At 37.7% G+C, this 18,315-nt stretch overlaps 1 protein-coding gene across 1 annotated transcript in view; it reads right to left on the bottom strand.

The window, feature by feature from the left end:
* Positions 1-18,315, bottom strand: part of SPATA17 (spermatogenesis associated 17) — a 296,172-nt gene that overhangs the window by 163,822 nt on the left and 114,035 nt on the right. The window contains exon 8 of the mRNA XM_047755013.1: positions 12,299-12,447. Within this exon, the coding sequence (XP_047610969.1) occupies positions 12,299-12,447 (149 nt within the window). The remainder of the gene's footprint in view (positions 1-12,298; positions 12,448-18,315) is intronic.

The following is an 18,315-nucleotide window of genomic DNA, read 5'->3' as shown; positions in this document are numbered from 1 at the left end:
CAATTGTCAGTTTTATCATATATGCTGCACAGAAGGGGGACCATGCCAATTATTATTATTATTTTTTTGTTCTTATAGCTGAATTGTAAAACATGCTGAAAAAAAAAATCACAAGCTGCGTTAATAAAGATCTTAGTTTATGAGCAGTCCATCTCGTTCCAGTTGTTGATAACACTGGTATGGCAGACTGGTCCAACTGGGGATCAGGAGTCCAATTGGATTCACCCTGGGATCTCTGCTTAAAAGGTCTACCTAAAATACTTGCAAGAGAAGAAGCAAGGATTCAGAGCTCTCTCACGTTCCAAATAGACCAGTTATTTAATTGGGGGTATAAAAAGGAGAACAGGAGGGTGAAAAAAATCCACTATGGGCTAATTAAGGGAAAGGAATTCCCTTCATTCCAGAGACAATTCCCTCTGGTCTACAAAACTTAATTTGACAAGCAAGGACACCTAGGCATAAAAGTTTGAAAAGAGTTGATGAAAGAATTGGAAGAGAACATATGAACAAAGCCAGCTGATTTAATCTAATAAACTAATCAACAAACAAAAAGTTTTCATGTTATCTTAAAAGTACACCTGCTCAAAAATTATGTATTCTACCAGACTCCAATATTGTAATCATTATTATAATATAGAAAATATTACATTTAATGTGTTGAAGGCTGAGTTATAATCAGTTCATTTCTGGTCTCATTGTCAGATGGCTTAATTCTCATTAACCAATTATAGCATTATTTTTTTTGAGACAAAGCTTTTTGAAAAACCACCACATAACTGGAAACATACAAATTATGTCAATTATATCTGAAATCAGGTGCGCTATATTTTATATTGTAGTATGCATAACTAAAAGTGAATATTGACTTATATGATGAATTAAAAATGAATATATAACATTTCATGATACACATATGTAAGTGAAATCATTGTGCTGTACACCTCAGACTTATACAGTGTATGTCATATCTCAAACCCTGGAAAATGAATATTGAATAATTTTAGCCCTTCTAAAAAGATCAGGTCGGCTGTTCAATTAATAAAAAAGGGCCATAAATATTTCTTTTTTCCTTTATAAGTTTTAGAATAAATTTGGCAAATAAAATGTCTCTTTTTATTACCTTCAATATGACAAATAAAAAGTGTTTTCAATTATGTATTAACAATCCAAATTTCCAGATAAAGCGAATATATTAATACCAAGAGAGGGATTTCAAAATGTAGTAATCTATCAAAATGTTTTAGTCCAGTTAAATTTTGGTGGAGGAGATGTTCATAAAATGAGCAACAACTTGAAAAAGGAATTAGAAAACCTCATTTATGGATGAAGACAGTTTTCACTGAGATTTAAATGTAACCAATTGCTGTAAGGGTTCAACACATAAAGTGTTTCATATTTAGAGTAGAATTCACAGCAGAAACTTCAAACTCATAAACTATTTAAGCAACATTATCAATAACACAAGTCTGTTCCCCCAGGGTGGTGATATAAATATAATATTTAAATATAAAGAATGCCAATGGCAAGACTATCTGTTCAGCTAGACAGGGAGCTTATATTACCAACTTCTAAATTTAAATGGAAAGACACATTTTGCCCTTCTCCTTACATTTTTCTTAGCTTAAGAGGACTAGAATTCCCTGGATATATTATTTTTCTACTTTTAATGATTTTTATCTTTTTCCATTATAGCTGGTTTACAGTGTTCTGTCAATGTTCTACTGTACAGCAAGATGATCTATGGTCTGTGGTTGGGATTCCATGGCCAACCAGACCTGCCAGTCACTCATACATGTATACATTCTTTTTCTCACAGCATCATGCTCCATCATAAGGGCCTAGACATAGTTCCCAGTGCTATACAGCAGGATCTCATTGCTAATCAATTCCAAAGGCAATAGTTTGCATCGATTAACCCCAAATTCCCAATCCATCCCACTCTCTCCTTCTTCTCCTTGGCAACCACATGTCTGTTCTCCACATCCGTGATTTTCTTTTCTGTGGAAAGGTTCATTTGTGGCATATATTAGATTCCAGATATAAGGGATATCATATGGTATTTGTCTTTCTATTTCTGATTTACTTCACTTAGTATGAGAGTCTCTGGCTGCATCCATATTGCTGCAAATGGCATTATTTTGTTCTTTTTTATGGCTGAGTAGTACTCCATCCCTGGATATATCATTATTATTAATGATCTCTAGGCAGGCTGACTCAGTCATTTCATTACATCTATACAATGACTTTCTGATACATATTTTACAGAGTGGACTTTACTTTCCTCTAGTTGATTGTGGAAAACTTAGCCCAAAAATGTCTCTGCTAAAAGATAGTAAATTTAAATGCCCCAGCTAAATAGCATTCATGAGGCTCTTCTTTTAGTAGGCCACTTACAATATTAAATGTTTTAAACTCACTGATATGTCAAGGACTTGTGTAATCGATGTAAAGAATATGTAATTAAGGAGAAAAATTAGGCTGTGGAAAATCATCATTCTCAAGAAGGTCTGAGAATGAAGCAAGCTGACACTAAAGAAAAAAAATGGCTAAGAAACTCAAACCTTCTTCGTTAAGTTATATTTAATCTTCGGAGCAGCGTATTTCAAACTATGGTCTGTGGTCGGGATTCCATGGCCAACCAGACCCGCTAGTCCGATGAGACCTCTGCTATGTTGTCCACTGCTCTGTTCCCAATACCTACTACAGTGCCTGGCACATGTCAAGGTGCAATAATATTTGCTGAATAAGTGAGTGAATAAGTTTGCAAGATGCAATATATATTCCTTCTTTGACGTTCACACTAAATAAAAATATAGTTAATAACGAGAAGCCCTATTGATGCCCAAAAAAAGCTTAACTGTTTTAAATATAATTTTACCCAATTTCGTTTGACAGAAAACTCATTAACATCTTCCAGGCTAGTGTATAAGAGACACGGTTTGGAAAATGTAGTTCTGAGTAAGAAAAAGTAAAAAGTAAGTAAAGGCTCCCTTAGTACTGAGCCCGCTAGTGCAGCGTTAATAAAGATCAGAGAAATCACAACTGAACTCATTTCCTCTTGCTTAACTTCTCTTTCAAATGAGAATGATTCTGGTGTTCAGATAGATGAAAACAAAACAGACAAAACTAGTCCAAGCTCAAGCTCAATATGTAAAGAACTGCTGGCCACTTACTGCTTGTCAAGTGTTGTGCTAAGCATCCTGCATCAATCCTGGGCTCTTTCTTGAAGAGCTTATCATCTGCATCAAGGGTCTTTGATTTCTATGTCTGGAAAAGCCAGGCAACCACCGCATATTAAGTCAGATGTAAAAACTAAGAGTACAAGCTTTAATCCGTTGTTGTCATGTCAGACCAGGGGTCTGCTGTTTTCAGGTTTCCTAATTTGTAATATGAACTGAAAAATCTGGATTTTTGAAAGACATAATTACCTTTTTAATTACTTTTTTTTTGTCTTTTGTTGTTGTTGTTGTTGTTGCTATTTCTTGGGCCGCTCCCGCGCATATGGAGGTTCCCAGGCTAGGGGTTGAATCGGAGCTGTAGCCACCGGCCTACGCCAGAGCCACAGCAACGCGGGATCCGAGCCTCATCTGCAACCTACACCACAGCTCACGGCAACGCCGGATCGTTAACCCACTGAGCAAGGGCAGGGACCGAACCCGCAACCTCATGGTTCCCAGTAGGATTCGTTAACCACTGCGCCACTACAGGAACTCCTTTAATTACTTTTTAATTTAATATGATTTTTAGAAAACTGTGGGGTCCAAATATAACACACCTGGAAGCTTTATGCAACTTGGAAGCTACTAGTATACAGCCTCTGGTTTAGAATTTATAAATGAGCATCTACTTCTGTCAGTGACTTTGGAGTCTCTAACCAAGGCATATTGTGTCTCAAATTAGATCTCTAGATGAGATAACCAAACCATCACTATTAGTCTTAAAAAATTGTGGGGGTTCCCATTGTGGCTCAGCGGTTAACAAATCCGACTAGGAACCATGAGGTTTCGGCTTTGATCCCTGGCCTCGCTCAGTGGGTTGAGGATCCAGCATTGCCATGGGCTGTGGTGTAGCTTGCAGACTCAGCTCGGATCCCATGTTGCTGTGGCTTTGGTGTAGGGTGGCGGCTACAGCTCCGATTAGACCCCTAACCTGGGAACCTCCATATGCCGCGGGAGCGGCCCAAGAAATGGCAAAAAATGACAAAAAAAAAAAGAAAAAAAAAATTGTTAATGTACCCAAGCTATACCAAAATACTTTAAAAGCAGAAGAGTATAGATTTTCTAACATATATGTGGCTTAATCTCATTTTAATGTCAGTAAGATTCTAAAAGAGGATATTAAAGTCAAAAGTAAATTCTAGAAGAGTGCTGTCAATAGACATATTTTCTTAGGATACCGGTACTATTTTATTTTAATTTCTCTATATTTTGATATTTAAAGTTTTAAGAGTAAATATAAAGTTTAAAAATATAAATTTAAAATAATTTACAAAAATATAAACATACGTATCACCACAGGTAAAGTGAAATTGTAAACATGGTATATCTGAAGTTTGGCAAAGAATTTGACAAGCTCTTTTATGACAGCCTCAAGAATATGGGAGTAATAAGAACTAGGTGGTAAAAGAGAAAGCAAAAGAATGACTTTCCAACAGCCAAATTTGATGCAGTTTTTTTTTTTTTAATTTTGAGTTTTGTCTGCACCAGGAACATACAGAAGATTCCAGGCCAGGAACTGAATCTGAGCTGCAGCTACAACCTACACCTCAGCTGTAACAACTGCAGGGATCCACCCTGTGCTTTGGCAGCGACCTGAGCCACTGCAGAGACAAGGCCTGATCCTTAACCCACTGCCCCGCAGGGGAAACTTCTGTTGCATTCTTTTCAGTCCTCATCCAACCTGGACTCTGCATCAAGTGGGGCATCCAGTCCTTGCAGTGGCCTCTCCTCTCCTTGATTTGCAAAATCCCTCCTGGTACTCTTCCTTGCTTGCTCAGTTTCCTGACTGACTCCTCATTTTCTGCCAATACCTTGAATGAATGCCACTTATCTTAACTGGAAGTGTGTATCAGAGTCACAGCGACAAGTATTGCAAACCCATGTGCCTACTGAGTCAAAACATGTGGGACCGAGACTCAGGAGTGCACAGGTATATAATTTTAAACCTCAGGGTGATATAAGATACAAGCTAATTAAGAACCCCTGCCCTACCATTAAAGCAACTCCCAGGAATCTGTACTTAATCTGTTCTCTCTACAGTTTCTCCCCGGGAAAGGTTTCCACCACCCGGGTTTTAACTATCACCTCTGCTGATTTTGAAACTTTTCTCTCTATATATTAATGTTTTCCTTTAATTCAAGGTGAATATTTTCAAATGCTCTTTAGGAATATTTACCCATATACTCAAGAGGCACCTCGGATAGAACTGCCCCCAAATTAAACCACTACCCCAAATCTCCACCCTACCAAGCCCATAGTTCTTACATTTTTTTTTTTTCTTCTTAATTGAGGAAAGGCATCACTACGGAGCCGGTCACCTCAGTCAGAAGCCATCAAGTCAAGGCACATGAGGACATCCTGCCTCCGCACTCCTCAATCTGAGGAAGACCTTGCTCACGGCCACGCTTTCATGATACGCTGTAGTTGATATAACGTGACAGGCCTTCCCTCGGACCACAGCGGTGGTCCATTCATGTGTGAATTGAACATGCTCATCAATTGAACATATATTTGTTAAGGATCAACTGTGTTTCAAGCCTACAACTTGGGTGGGGCAGTCAGATAATGAAAATTGAGCAAAACAGATTCTCTTCCAGGCATGTGAACTGAAAAACGGAACTAGCTATGGATTCTGGAGCTGGAAGGTTGTACTGAATCAGGTCTTGCGCGTCCATGATAACAAAAGGCAAGCAAAGATTTATGAGGAAGGAACTATGAGTCAGCAGATGAAGCGTGTCAGCAGAAATGCAGGGAAAAGTGGAGATGCCAGGAGAGGGAGGAGAAAACCACATCCCCAAGAGTCATTGTAGCCCAGGGTTTCTCTGGTTCCTTGTCTTCCTATAAGAACCTTCAATGCATCCTTCAAACCCGGCCAAAAGCTGAGTCACTTTAGTGGACCCTTGTTCTTTGCCATTACGGAAGCCCTAAGACAGTGACCCTAAAAGCATCTATGGCCCTGACCGCACCATCCACACCACACATGTTGGCCTCGACTTCTGGTTTAGGGTCTACAGGATTCTACCCGTAGAGGGGTTTGTCAACCTTTCTCTTCCTTTTCACCACCACTGTCTTTGTTGTACTGCACCTCCTCTTCCTCTCCGAACTGGACGGTGGCTGCAGTACCCTACCTGCAGGGCCTCCCGTTCCTTTCCCTTGGATGTAGCTAGTAGAGCCATATTTCTAAGCTATCGGACCCTCTCACCCCAGTGATGACAGCACCCCCATGGGTTACACTGTTTTTTATGCGGTCAAGTCCAAACACTTCACCACCGCACACATGGCCCTTTACACTCTGGCTCCACCTGTACTTCCCATCTCACCTCTGCCACTTTGCATGAGGTACTGCAGCTCTGAGCTAGGCTTCACAAGATACCCCGGAAGGTAAACCGAAACCCACAGGAGCTATGCACTTGTTGGCAGAGAGTCAGCTTTGTCCGGGTCACCCCCCCCCCCGCCCCCGACACCCTCCTTTTTCCTGGAAAACTTCTATTCAACCTTCAAATCTCTTCTGACTCCCAACACACTTTTGAACCCTAAACTGAAATAGGAACGTCTGGGATGTATAAATGCCATACACACACACACATATATATATATTTTATATATTATATATATATATATGGACGTGAATATGGCATGGGTTGTCCTACTTTTACAAAGGAAATTCCACATTATCTGAAAATGTATGATAATCCGTCAACTGACCAAAAGTTAACTGGCAGAACTTTATTTATCATGTGCCTTAGGAAGAATACCTAGAAAATGATACAAATTTAACGAAAAAGATCAACAGTGTGTTTTCCTGACTTGTCTGACTGCATACACCCAAAGTGTGTGTAACATTTTCACGATATCCGTAAAAGCATTCCAAGTTGTCACCATTATGTCAGTGTTATAACAGACTTAGACGTCCGAAGGAACAGAATTCTGGGAGTCTGTGGTTCTTTATTTAAAAAGCCATCTTTTTCAGGGAAACGGTGGACAAAAGGAGAGCCAAAGCAATCAAGGCTCTTTTGTAGACAAATTCTAGAACTTGTTAATTATACACAGGCTTATTATCTGTATCCCCAGTGTTATAAAGTAGCAGAACTTCATTAGAAAAATTAAGCTGGAAAAATGAAGGCAGCACTTTGTAAATTTCCACTGGAAATTAGCTGGGAGAGGCAGAGGAGTACTGGATCAAAAGAGGGTAATCACGCTTAACCGTGCCCTAGAGCACCCGCATGTATAATACGATTTGCACAGTAACTACCTCTCCTATTACGGCTTGTTTGGAGTATTCTGTGTTAATGGGGTTAGCTAATTTGGTATTTTAACTTAAAAAGGCTCTGCTGATTAATAAATGTTGCACACTGTGCTAGTAATTAAAATAAATGGAAGAGTTACAAATAAAAGTTGAATTGTTAAGAAAACATTATCTGAAAATGTATGATAATCCATATTTATCATAATACAATAACATTTCAGAAAGTATGCTAATTGTAAAGGTCTAAATTGTTGGGAAGAAAAAAATCACACAAATCAAAAAAGTTTTGAGATATGTTACATTTCCTTAACACTATTCTTAGGGATACAGCTAACCACATCTCATCTGAATATACCACAATTTTTAAAGGCCCTTTTTAGAAAACTGTTATTTAGAACTAGCTTCTTAACCTTTCTCACAACATTTTTCCTATGGCCATGTCTACAAAATGATATTGGTACTTTTAGAAATATTCTTTAAAAGGTTTAAAAATGAGTAATCTAATATTTACTGAAGCTTCTGTGTTAGCTAGGTTGCAAATTTAAGGGCAATGAAAACAGACATATAAGATTCATAGCCATTGAGTATTTTTCATTAATATCAGCAAATGGAAGCACTCAAGAAACTGAGTTGCTAGTTATGCTTTGCTACTGTTTACAGGATGTTTCTCATTTCACTTACTCCAAATAACGAAAGTGGCAGAACCTGTCATTGAGCTAAAGGCACTGAAAAACAATGGGTACAAGAAAAGTGATCTTATTACCCCCCCCCCGCCCCCGCCTTTTCCCCTAAACTCAGGAGATTACACTCCATTATGGAAGATGCCTTTCCTATACCAGGAGGAAAGAAGCATTCCTATCACCAGAAATAGAAAGTCGAAGCATAGAGAATTCTGTGCAAACAGACTTCGTTGAACAACTCTTCTCTTCCATTGGACTCTCCATATATTTTTGTTATTTTCTACAATTACTTCTTTTTGCACAGCCCAACATATAAGCGCCTAGGGTCTGCCACTTCTTGGGGTGTTCATGCCTTTATGAGGGCTCTCAAGTGATGTAAAATTCATATTCAATTCATCTGTATACTCTTCTCCCTTCAGTCTATCTTTTTGCCAGTTTCATTCTCAGGCCCAGCAGAAGACCCTACGTGGGCAGAAGCAAAGTTCTGCCCCTCCTACAACAGCTATCAGAAAATTAACATCTTTAATGTTTCAAAGTGATGTAGAGAGATGGCTATTGAGCTGTTGGTACTCAGGTTCTAATGGAAGGTTACATAAGTTTAACATATAGTATCCTTATACTATGATTAAATCTTCTCTTCATAGGAAGTCTCAAGCATGGTCACATATTTTTAAATCCTCTAAATGTCCATACCCCATACGGGCAGAAGACCCTTGAATCCTTAGCCATGTAAGGATTTCCCTCAAGTTTAGAACTATCCCTCACAGGCAAACGTTTGTTGAATCAGTAAATCTTCCTTATATTTCTTACAATATGTAGCCGAGAGCTTCCCACATAAAGATTACTGGGCAATTATTTAATAATTGCTTACTTAATTTCCTGGCTTCATAAAGATATGCATAGGAGTAAGGAAAATAATTTTCTTCAAGAAGCCGTGAGAAAACGGGATGAGTTTCTTCAGGAATAAGGGCACACACAGTCTTTAGATGACTTTCCCTTCATACTCATTATCCCATTCAATCTGCATGATGACATTTAAGATAACATTTCTCTCCCCATTTTACAGAAGGGGAACTAGCTCAGGCTGGCTAAGTAGAGCTTACACAGATCTACTGCCAAAGCCCAAATTTCTACTGTCATCGAAGTGCAATGTTCATAATGATATGAAAACAAAATAGCTAAATGTATCAAATCCTCCACACTTTGAACCCTTAAGATTAGAAATGAAAAGTCCTGTCTTCCTGATCTAGCCAGAGGTTCCTAGATATGACTTTGGGATGGCAAAGGCACTGTCCTCAGTTCTTTACAGATGCAACTGGTAATGCAGCAAAAAAGGAGTCTTTGCACTAAAAAAATCCCGTGCATCTCTGTGATAAAAGTAGACTTTCTGTCTAATTTCTACCACAGAATTATTATTTTAAAGATTTAAAACCTAAATGTCAAACATTCCTTTTGCCTCACAAGATACAATTATGTTATCTGGTACAAGGAACCAAAATGGCTTCAGAAGAAGCCACAAGATAAAAGTTCCAATTCTCTGAAAAAGTGAGTTATCCATAGGCAAGGTGTTAAAACCACCTGCTTAGCCTCTCTGCTTTAATAAGATAGCTTCACATTTACAAGTCATTTCTTTAGCTTTTCCTACTTAGTTTGTTCCTGATGGGTTGGTTATCCTAAAAGCACTTTGTCATCTCAGAGTTTCAGGGTAAGTGGTCATCAGTAACACCGGAGAGGCTGAAGATATTTACCAGTATCCCACCCGAAGTACAAGTTCAGGACCCCTCTTTGGAGATAATACTGGTATCTGCTCTCTTCTAGGCTTATCAAGGAAAATACCAAGAAAGCCTACTTCAATATCTGTGATACACAATGATTTCTGTAGAAATATGAATGTGGTCAATTTATTTGCCGGAGAAGTTAATTTTGTTAGTTCATAAACCTTGGCATCATTGAAACAGAAAAATAATTCTGAGTAATATAACTCTTTAGATATTCATCACTAAATTGCATATTTTGCTTGACTAGGTCTGAGCAGCATTAATCTTCTATAATCTCTTTAACTAAAAGAAATCTATCTCCCCAAACCAATTGGAAAAAAGAGTTTCTTATTTTCTTATTCTTTATATGTTGGGCAAATCAGTCAATTTTTAAAAGAATCTGCTGAACACTCTCTAGCTAATACCTCACTTTAAGTAATTACTATAAAATGATAAACTATAAAAAATTACTTGAGATGCTTGCCAATTTTATCTTTCATATGAGTTTGTTTGAAAATGTGTATTTTTCAAGTTTCTTCAAAAATATATGATTAAAATAGATCATATTATGTATCCCTTCCAAATGATAAAACTATCCAAAATCTGTGCTTGATAAGAGGTAATTCTAGTTTCTTTAAATAGCAAAAGATACCTTGTAATGTATTTTGAAAATATTATCATATAAATTATTGTTAATAACATGTAATATGATTATTAGTGTATGCTATATACTTGTAAATAATAAATAACTGCAGTTTATATGCTAGAGTTAGTTATTATATAATAATTTATAACATTATATGACACTATAATTGTAAAAATTTGTATTACATAATAAAAGCCATTTATGACAAACCCACAGCAAATATAATACTCAGAGGAGAAAAGCTGAAAGCCTCCACACTAAAGTCTGGAACAAGACAAGGATGTCCACTCTCACCACTTTTATTCAACATAGTATTAGAAGTCCTAGGCACAGCAATCAGACAGACAAAAGAAACAAAAGGTATCCAAATTGGAAGAGAAGAGGTAAAACTGTCATTGTATGCAGATAACATGATACTATATATAGAAAACCCTAAGGATGCCACATAAAAACTACTCAAATTGATCAATGAATTCAGCAAGAGAGCAGGATACTAATCAGTTGCATTTCTGTGTATTAACGATGAAATAATATTAGAAACGGAATACAAAAATACAATACCTTTAAAAATCGCACCCCCCAAAAATCAAATACCTAGGAATAAATCTGACCAAGGAGGTGAAAGGCGTATATACTGAGGACTATAAAACATTAATCAAGGAAATTAAAGAGTATTCAAAGAAATGGAAAGATATTCCATGCTCCTGGGTTAGAAGAATTGATATTGTAAAAATGGCCATACTACCCAAAGCAATCTATAGATTCAATGCAATCCCTATCAAATTACCTATGACATTTTTCACAGAACTAGAACAAACAATCCAAAAATTTATATGGACCTATAAAACACCCAGAATTGCCAAAGCAATCCTGAGGAACCAAAACCAAGCAGGAGGCATAACTCTCCCTGACTTCAGGAAATGTTACAAAGCCACAGTCATCAAGACAGTGTGGTACTGGTACCCAAACAGACATACGGACCAGTGGAACAGAATAGAGAACCCAGAAATAAAACCAGACACCCATGGTCAATTAACCTCCGACAAGGGAGACAAGAATATAAAATGGGAAAAAGACAGTCTTTTCAGCAAGTGGTGCTCAGAAAACTGGACAGCCACATGTAAATCAATGAAACCGGAAAACACCCTCATGCCATGCAGGAAAATAAACTCAAAATGGCTTAAAGACTTAAACATAAGACAAGACATCATCAAACGGAGAAGCAATGAGATCCTGCTGTATACCACTGGGAACTACATCTAGTCACTTGCGATGGAGCAGGATGGAGGATGGTGTGAGAAAAAGAATGTGTATGTTTGACGGGGTCCCTCTGCTGTACAGTAGAAATTGACAGAACACTGTCAACCAGCTAAAACGGAAAAGATAAAAATCATTAAAAAATTAAAACAAAATAAAAATTCTGTTACCAACAAAAGAAAATTATCTTCACAGATGCATGGAGAGGTGGCCGTCTGTCCTTCTAAAATACCATTCATTCTTTTCTTTTTCCCTTTGAGTAACATGTAGTAAGTATGTGTGTGTGTGTATAAACTCAGTATGATCATCAGTAGCAACCTAATGTAAGACACTTGCATACTGAAAAATGGCTGCTTCTCCGTAGGCTGGGGTGGCTTTACCTTTTCTCACAAATAAAAGATTCTTTACAATATTAGGAAATAGAAAATATTTAAAAAAAAAAAGCCTAAGGCATCAAACACGGTACCGCTCCTTTTGTCAGCCTTGGGACTCACAGATTGTCCTGCACATTTCGCGTCCATTCCTGCCTCTGGAGCTCCGCTCTGGCCTCCTTGGGACCATCAGTGGGTTCTGCCACCCGCAGCGTCGGCTCCAGGGGCTTGTAGCGCTGCGCCAAGACTTCCGCGATGTCACGGAAGGGTCCCTGACAAGGAAGGATAAAGTAAATTATTATTATTATTATTATTATTATTATTTGTCTTTTTGCCATTTCTTGGGCCGCTCCCGTGGCATATGGAGGTTCCCAGGCTAGGGGTCTAATCGGAGCTGTAGCTGCCAGCCTATGCCAGAGCCACAGCAACGTGGGATCCGAGCTGGGTCTGCGACCTACACCACAGCTCACAGCAACGCCGGATCGTTAACCCACTGAGCAAGGCCAGGGATCGAACCCGCACCCTCATGGTTCCTAGTCGGATTCGTTAAGCACTGCGCCATGACGGGAACTCTGTGGTAATACTTTATTATTTATGACCAAGGCTACTGAATATCTAACAAAGAATAGCAAGTGTTATGCACTAAGTTATTTTAAAAGTGTTCTTCTGTAAATCAGAAAACGCATGAGGGAAGAGCATTGTTTGGGAACCAGTGAGCAAAACCATCTTTGGGAGGGGCGAAAAGGAGGGAGGAGATGCCAGCCCATAATATGTCCTGCCCACCTCCCGCACACTCTCGTGCTGGACACCATCCTGACTGAGGCAAGGCCCATGCAGCCAGGGAGGGCCTTGAATCAGACCAAATAGGGGCCCAGGGGCAAGATGATGAAGCAGAGGCAACCTGGAAAGCTAACCCCATCCCAATCTCAGGCCCTGGAAGGGCATCTTCCAGACACTTTCCCACAAGCACAAATGATTGTATGTTAAAACTGTTTTAAATTAAGCGGAACTTTCCCCACCTACACCAAGAGTTTTCACACTGGGATCAGTCAGCTTTTAGTTATGAAAGCGAGGCTCTTATAATTTAAAAGGAATTCTCTCCCTCTTCGAGTAAAGCAAAAGTATTAGAAAAGATCCTGGTCACAGCTTTCAAAAAGCCCTTCTGTAAAGAGACACGGGACAGCAAGTTTGTTTGTTTTTTTTTTTTTCCATTAAAATAAAGCTTTTATGTGAGTGCCAAATCTTACATTTAACTGCTCCCGACCCTGCACATATAGAAGTGGCATATTTTAAATTATTTTGAGTGTTCTTTCTTTTAAATTTTAAATTATATTGGTTAATAAGTCTAATACAACAGCAACCATTTAATGACACAAATATATAGCAAAGTCCATAAGCTGCTACTGTGTGAAGTAGTTTAAAAGATATCCTACCTTTAAATTAGTAGTTACTTATAAGAGTTACTAGAATTCACTGGCTGTCTGGTTAGTGTCGTATGAAACACGATACAAAGCAGCGGAAGCTGGAGATTTTGTTGTGCCACCATCTGCATTTTGTTTTCACCATCATTGTTGTGTGGGAGAAGTGATATAAAATGGACAGAGATTTCTCATCATATTCCTTATCCTTAAAGAAACTCTTCTTTAAATAGGTTATCACTAACAAGACACAGCTGGAGTTACTGCCAGCACTGAGTGAAGACTGTGGGGCTAATAAAAAGAAATGATTCACGCCTCATTTATGCTCACTTATGTTTTACATTAATAGAAACCAATAATAGGAACCAGTTACCATAAAAGTCATGGACCGTAAATAACACAAATGGCAAATAAGTATCATCTAGTACTTTTCACAGCTGGACAGGAGGATTGCTATAGTTGAAAATAGTTAATGGATTTTTATTGGAACTTAACTTTTTAAAGATACAGTTACATGATTCCAAATTCACTATTAAGACATCAAATGAGGATATTTTAATAGATTTTTTTAGTCTTTCACTTTGACCATGTCTGTGGTTTAAAAATTAATTCTTGGTTGTGTTATCAGGAGCAAGTGACTTCTCTAGACCGCTTCTCCTCATATGTAAGACGGAATAAAAACTATCTCACAAAATTGCTCTTAAGATATGTAAGGTGGTATCAGTAACACTAAAAAGCATTGTTCTTGGACTATAGTAAGTACTCAAAAAACCATACTCCTGGCTTTATTATTATTTTGCTACTCTTACTTTTAGTTTCAAGAGGAGTTTGAAGAAGATTTTGAATACTATTAACACCAGGTATATAAGCAAATGGCCAAGGCTGTGACTTTGAAGGGGATGGCATTCCCAAGGAATAAGGGTCTTCTTGTGGCCAAGCTCTGCTTTCTCACCTTTGTTGAGGTATCAATATAACACACACTCATTTGTATGCTGCTTCTACTACTCGTTATGGAACTTGCCGTTTCCAACAAAATTAGGAAAAAAAAAAGGAGGAACCCTACTTAAGCAGCAAAATTTAGAATAAAAAGAGACTCACTTTTCTTTTATTCATTCTCTATAATCTTTAGAAAAAAATTTTAATTAAAGTATGGTTGATTTATAATGTCGTGTCAATTTCTATTGTACAACAAAGTGGCCCAATCTTACATAGATATACATTCCTTTTCTCACATTATCCTCCATCACGTTCCATCACAAGAGACTGGATATAGTCCCTTGTCCTATTACAGCAGGACCTCATTGCTCATCCATTCTAAATGCAATAGTTTGCATCTTTAGCTCCAAACTCCCAGTCCATCCCACTCCCTCCCCCTCCCCTTTGAAACCACAAGGCTCTTCTCTATGTTTGTGAGTCTGTTTCTGTATTTCAGATAGGTTCCTTTGTGCTATATTTTAGATTCCACATCTAAGTGATATATGATATTTGTCTTCCTCTCTCTGACTTCACTTTGTATGAGAATCTCTAGTTGCATCCATGTTGCTGCAGATTTGCATTCCTTTTTATGGCTGTGTAGTATTCCATTGTCCTTCACTACAATCTTCATGACCACAACCCTACTTTAACTCTGTATGTCTATCTATGCCTGGTCTGTATATTTATATTTTAGACAATTAATGTCTTGCCTTTGAGCTTAATAGATCACCTTCCTGATTAGCAAACTTGGCATCTACTGTCAAGGTTCTCTTACGCCAGAGCTTCTACTGACTTGTATTTCCGTTGATAGACTCTTTTAGATCTCAAGTGATCCCTTATTCCCATCATGTCTGGAGTGACATGGGATCCAACTTTGGACAGAGCTTCAAACTTCCAATGTGCTCCTTCTATTCGTTTCCAAGGATTAATTCCCAGAAGGTGTAGACCACTCAGGATTCAACCTGAACCCACGACCCTTCTTGGACTCTTAGCTATGGCATTCCAATATTTGCCTTTATTTGCCTCCAAACAAGTTCGATTATGAATAAAAAATACCTTTATTATTTTCTATTTTAATAGTCCATGTTACTTTACAACCATCTTATATTCTTAAACTTTTCGCAAAGCTTAAATAACAGTGACTTTTTTTAAAACTTGCTATTATTGTCTCACACGTTGAAGAAATTCACCTCGCAAGTACAGATAGGTTGTCAGAGAAAAAATATTATCATCTGGACTGTCGCATATACAATCTCAAATGACTCAAATGATGTGTGTACCTTTTTACTATTAGGTAAGTACAGGAAATGTGGTTCAAAGAAGACTACAACATTGAAAATAGGAAAGGAAAGAAAGAAAAAAAGCAGAGAAGGAAGGGAGAAAGGAATAAGTCAAGGGAGGATAAAAGAAAGTGGGAGGAGAAAATGGGTGAAGAAGGAATGGAAAAGAAGGAAGAGTAAGAGAAAGAAGGAAAAGAAGGATGAGAGGATATGGTAAGCTGGCGGTGGGGAGGACCAGGGATAGGAAGGAAGGAAAGGGAAAGAAATAATTAGCAGGCATAATTATTTTGTGGTATGTCAGATAAATGCATCTTATGAATATGCATGTGTGTATGTATGTACCTGTATATGTATACATGTGACTGTGTATACGTATATATAAAATTTTCCATACAGATGTATATGCCACATGTATATGCAAGTATATCTTTATGTAAGTGTATATGCATTGTCCAGGTGTCTTCATATATTTACCATTGTGGTATAGGAAGATACATATTTGGTCTTTGTTCCTGGTTTCTGGCACAGAGCTCCTAAAACCTTTGCAATTTCCTGATGATAGGAGTATCTTTTGTTAGTCATAAGATTACACCTAAGTTTATGCGAATAAGGTGATTTAGGCTGGAGCTGCTAGAGAGCCTCTAAGGTGAGACTGGTCACCAGAAACACCAAGTGATTCCAGCCCCACTTCTGATCTCCAGGAAGGAGCGTGGAGCTGGAGATTAAGGTCTATAAAAACTCTTGCACAAGGAGGCTGGACAAGCTTCAGAATGGCTTACACATCCCCAGGCTGGGAGGGTGGTGCACTCCAGTGCCCTGGGGACATTCAGAGAACTAGAGAACTGATTTTTGGTGTTGGAAAAGACCCCAAGCATATATACCTTCCATACATATTATGTAAATAAGTGTCTGTATCTTCCATATATATATGTATATATTTATATACACACACACCGTGTACACATATTTTCCATATACAAATATACTGTCCATATATATCTTCTATATAGCTATATCTGCATCTTGCATATACATTCCATATATACTAAATAAATGTATGTATATATGTATATATATATAAATAGAATGGTATGGGGGAGAAAAAGCCATGTGAAATAATAACTAGTTGTATAGAGAAAAACGCACTGAGATGAAGAGAGAATGTAAACTACTATTAAAAAATCCATATTACAAAAATATAATAAAGGCAGAGCAGTAAATTTACTGTGAAAATATCAGTATTAAACTTCATGTAAAAGAATATTAAATGTTTCGTGGTCAACACTGTAAATACTGCACAGTGGGGCAGTTTGGTCTCCGTGACTCTACGTGTTCTCAATTAAGAAATATTTATATTACCATATCTTACATGGCATATAAGATATAATTTTCACATTTCCTAAGAAGTTGCATGCAGAATTATTCCATGAACTCCACATAATATTAACAACTATCTCATAGCATGATATGTGAATTGTTAAATATTCAAACATACAATGTTACCTGATATCTTAGCAACTACTGAACACTTAATATACATATAACAGAGATACAAGAATTATTTTCTTGGGAGTTCCCGTCATGGCGCAGTGGTTAACGAATCCGACTAGGAGACATGAGGTTGCGGGTTCGGTCCCTGCCCTTGCTCAATGGGTTAAGGATCCGGCGTTGCCGTGAGCTGTGGTGTAGGTTGCAGACGCGGCTCGGATCCCGCGTTGCTGTGGCTCTGGCGTAGGCCGGTGGCTACAGCTCCGATTCGACCCCCAGCCTGGGAACCTCCATGTGCCAGGGGAGCGGCCCAAGAAATAGCAAAAAAAAAAAGACAAGAATTATTTTCTTTATAGTATAGCTAATGCAATTCTCATTCCGATGATATTATATAAAACTATCACTTACATTAATAGAAATAATAGTGTGCACAGTTCAAATGGTAAAAATTCGGTTACTTACAAAACTCACTTTATATGCTTCTTTGAAACTATTTTAAATGTATTTATTAGAATATTGGTATAAACTATACTCTGAAGCTATGTCCCAAACTAACAGATTTTTTTCATTATCTCTCGTTTGTTCTCTTGTTCAACTCCTACATGTTTGAATTGTTAGCTTCTATGTTTTCGGTGTTGTATTGGGTTTTGTTGGATAAATAGATTCATTTAAAGATAATTAAGAATATTGACATGGATTTTCTTATAAAATGAATCAGGAATGAGGAAAAAGAGAAAGTGATCCAGAAAGAAAATTGATTTTATGGATTTTCAAATAATTTGTAAGCTCTTTTTATAATAGAGTACAAGCCATTGGTTAATATAATTAATTACCAATTAGCAGTTGTGAGAGAGCAAAAAAAAACACACAGCAGGAATGAAGGACCTAATCATAGAGAGTAGACACACAACGCATCACAGGTAACTACAGCAAAGCGGGAGATGATTTTGCAGCACACAATGCATGTTGTCTTACTGCA

This window comes from Phacochoerus africanus, chromosome 12 (assembly GCF_016906955.1).
Source record: "Phacochoerus africanus isolate WHEZ1 chromosome 12, ROS_Pafr_v1, whole genome shotgun sequence".
NCBI classification, from domain to species: Eukaryota; Metazoa; Chordata; class Mammalia; order Artiodactyla; family Suidae; genus Phacochoerus; species Phacochoerus africanus.
This window is presented reverse-complemented; position numbering and strand designations above follow the sequence as displayed.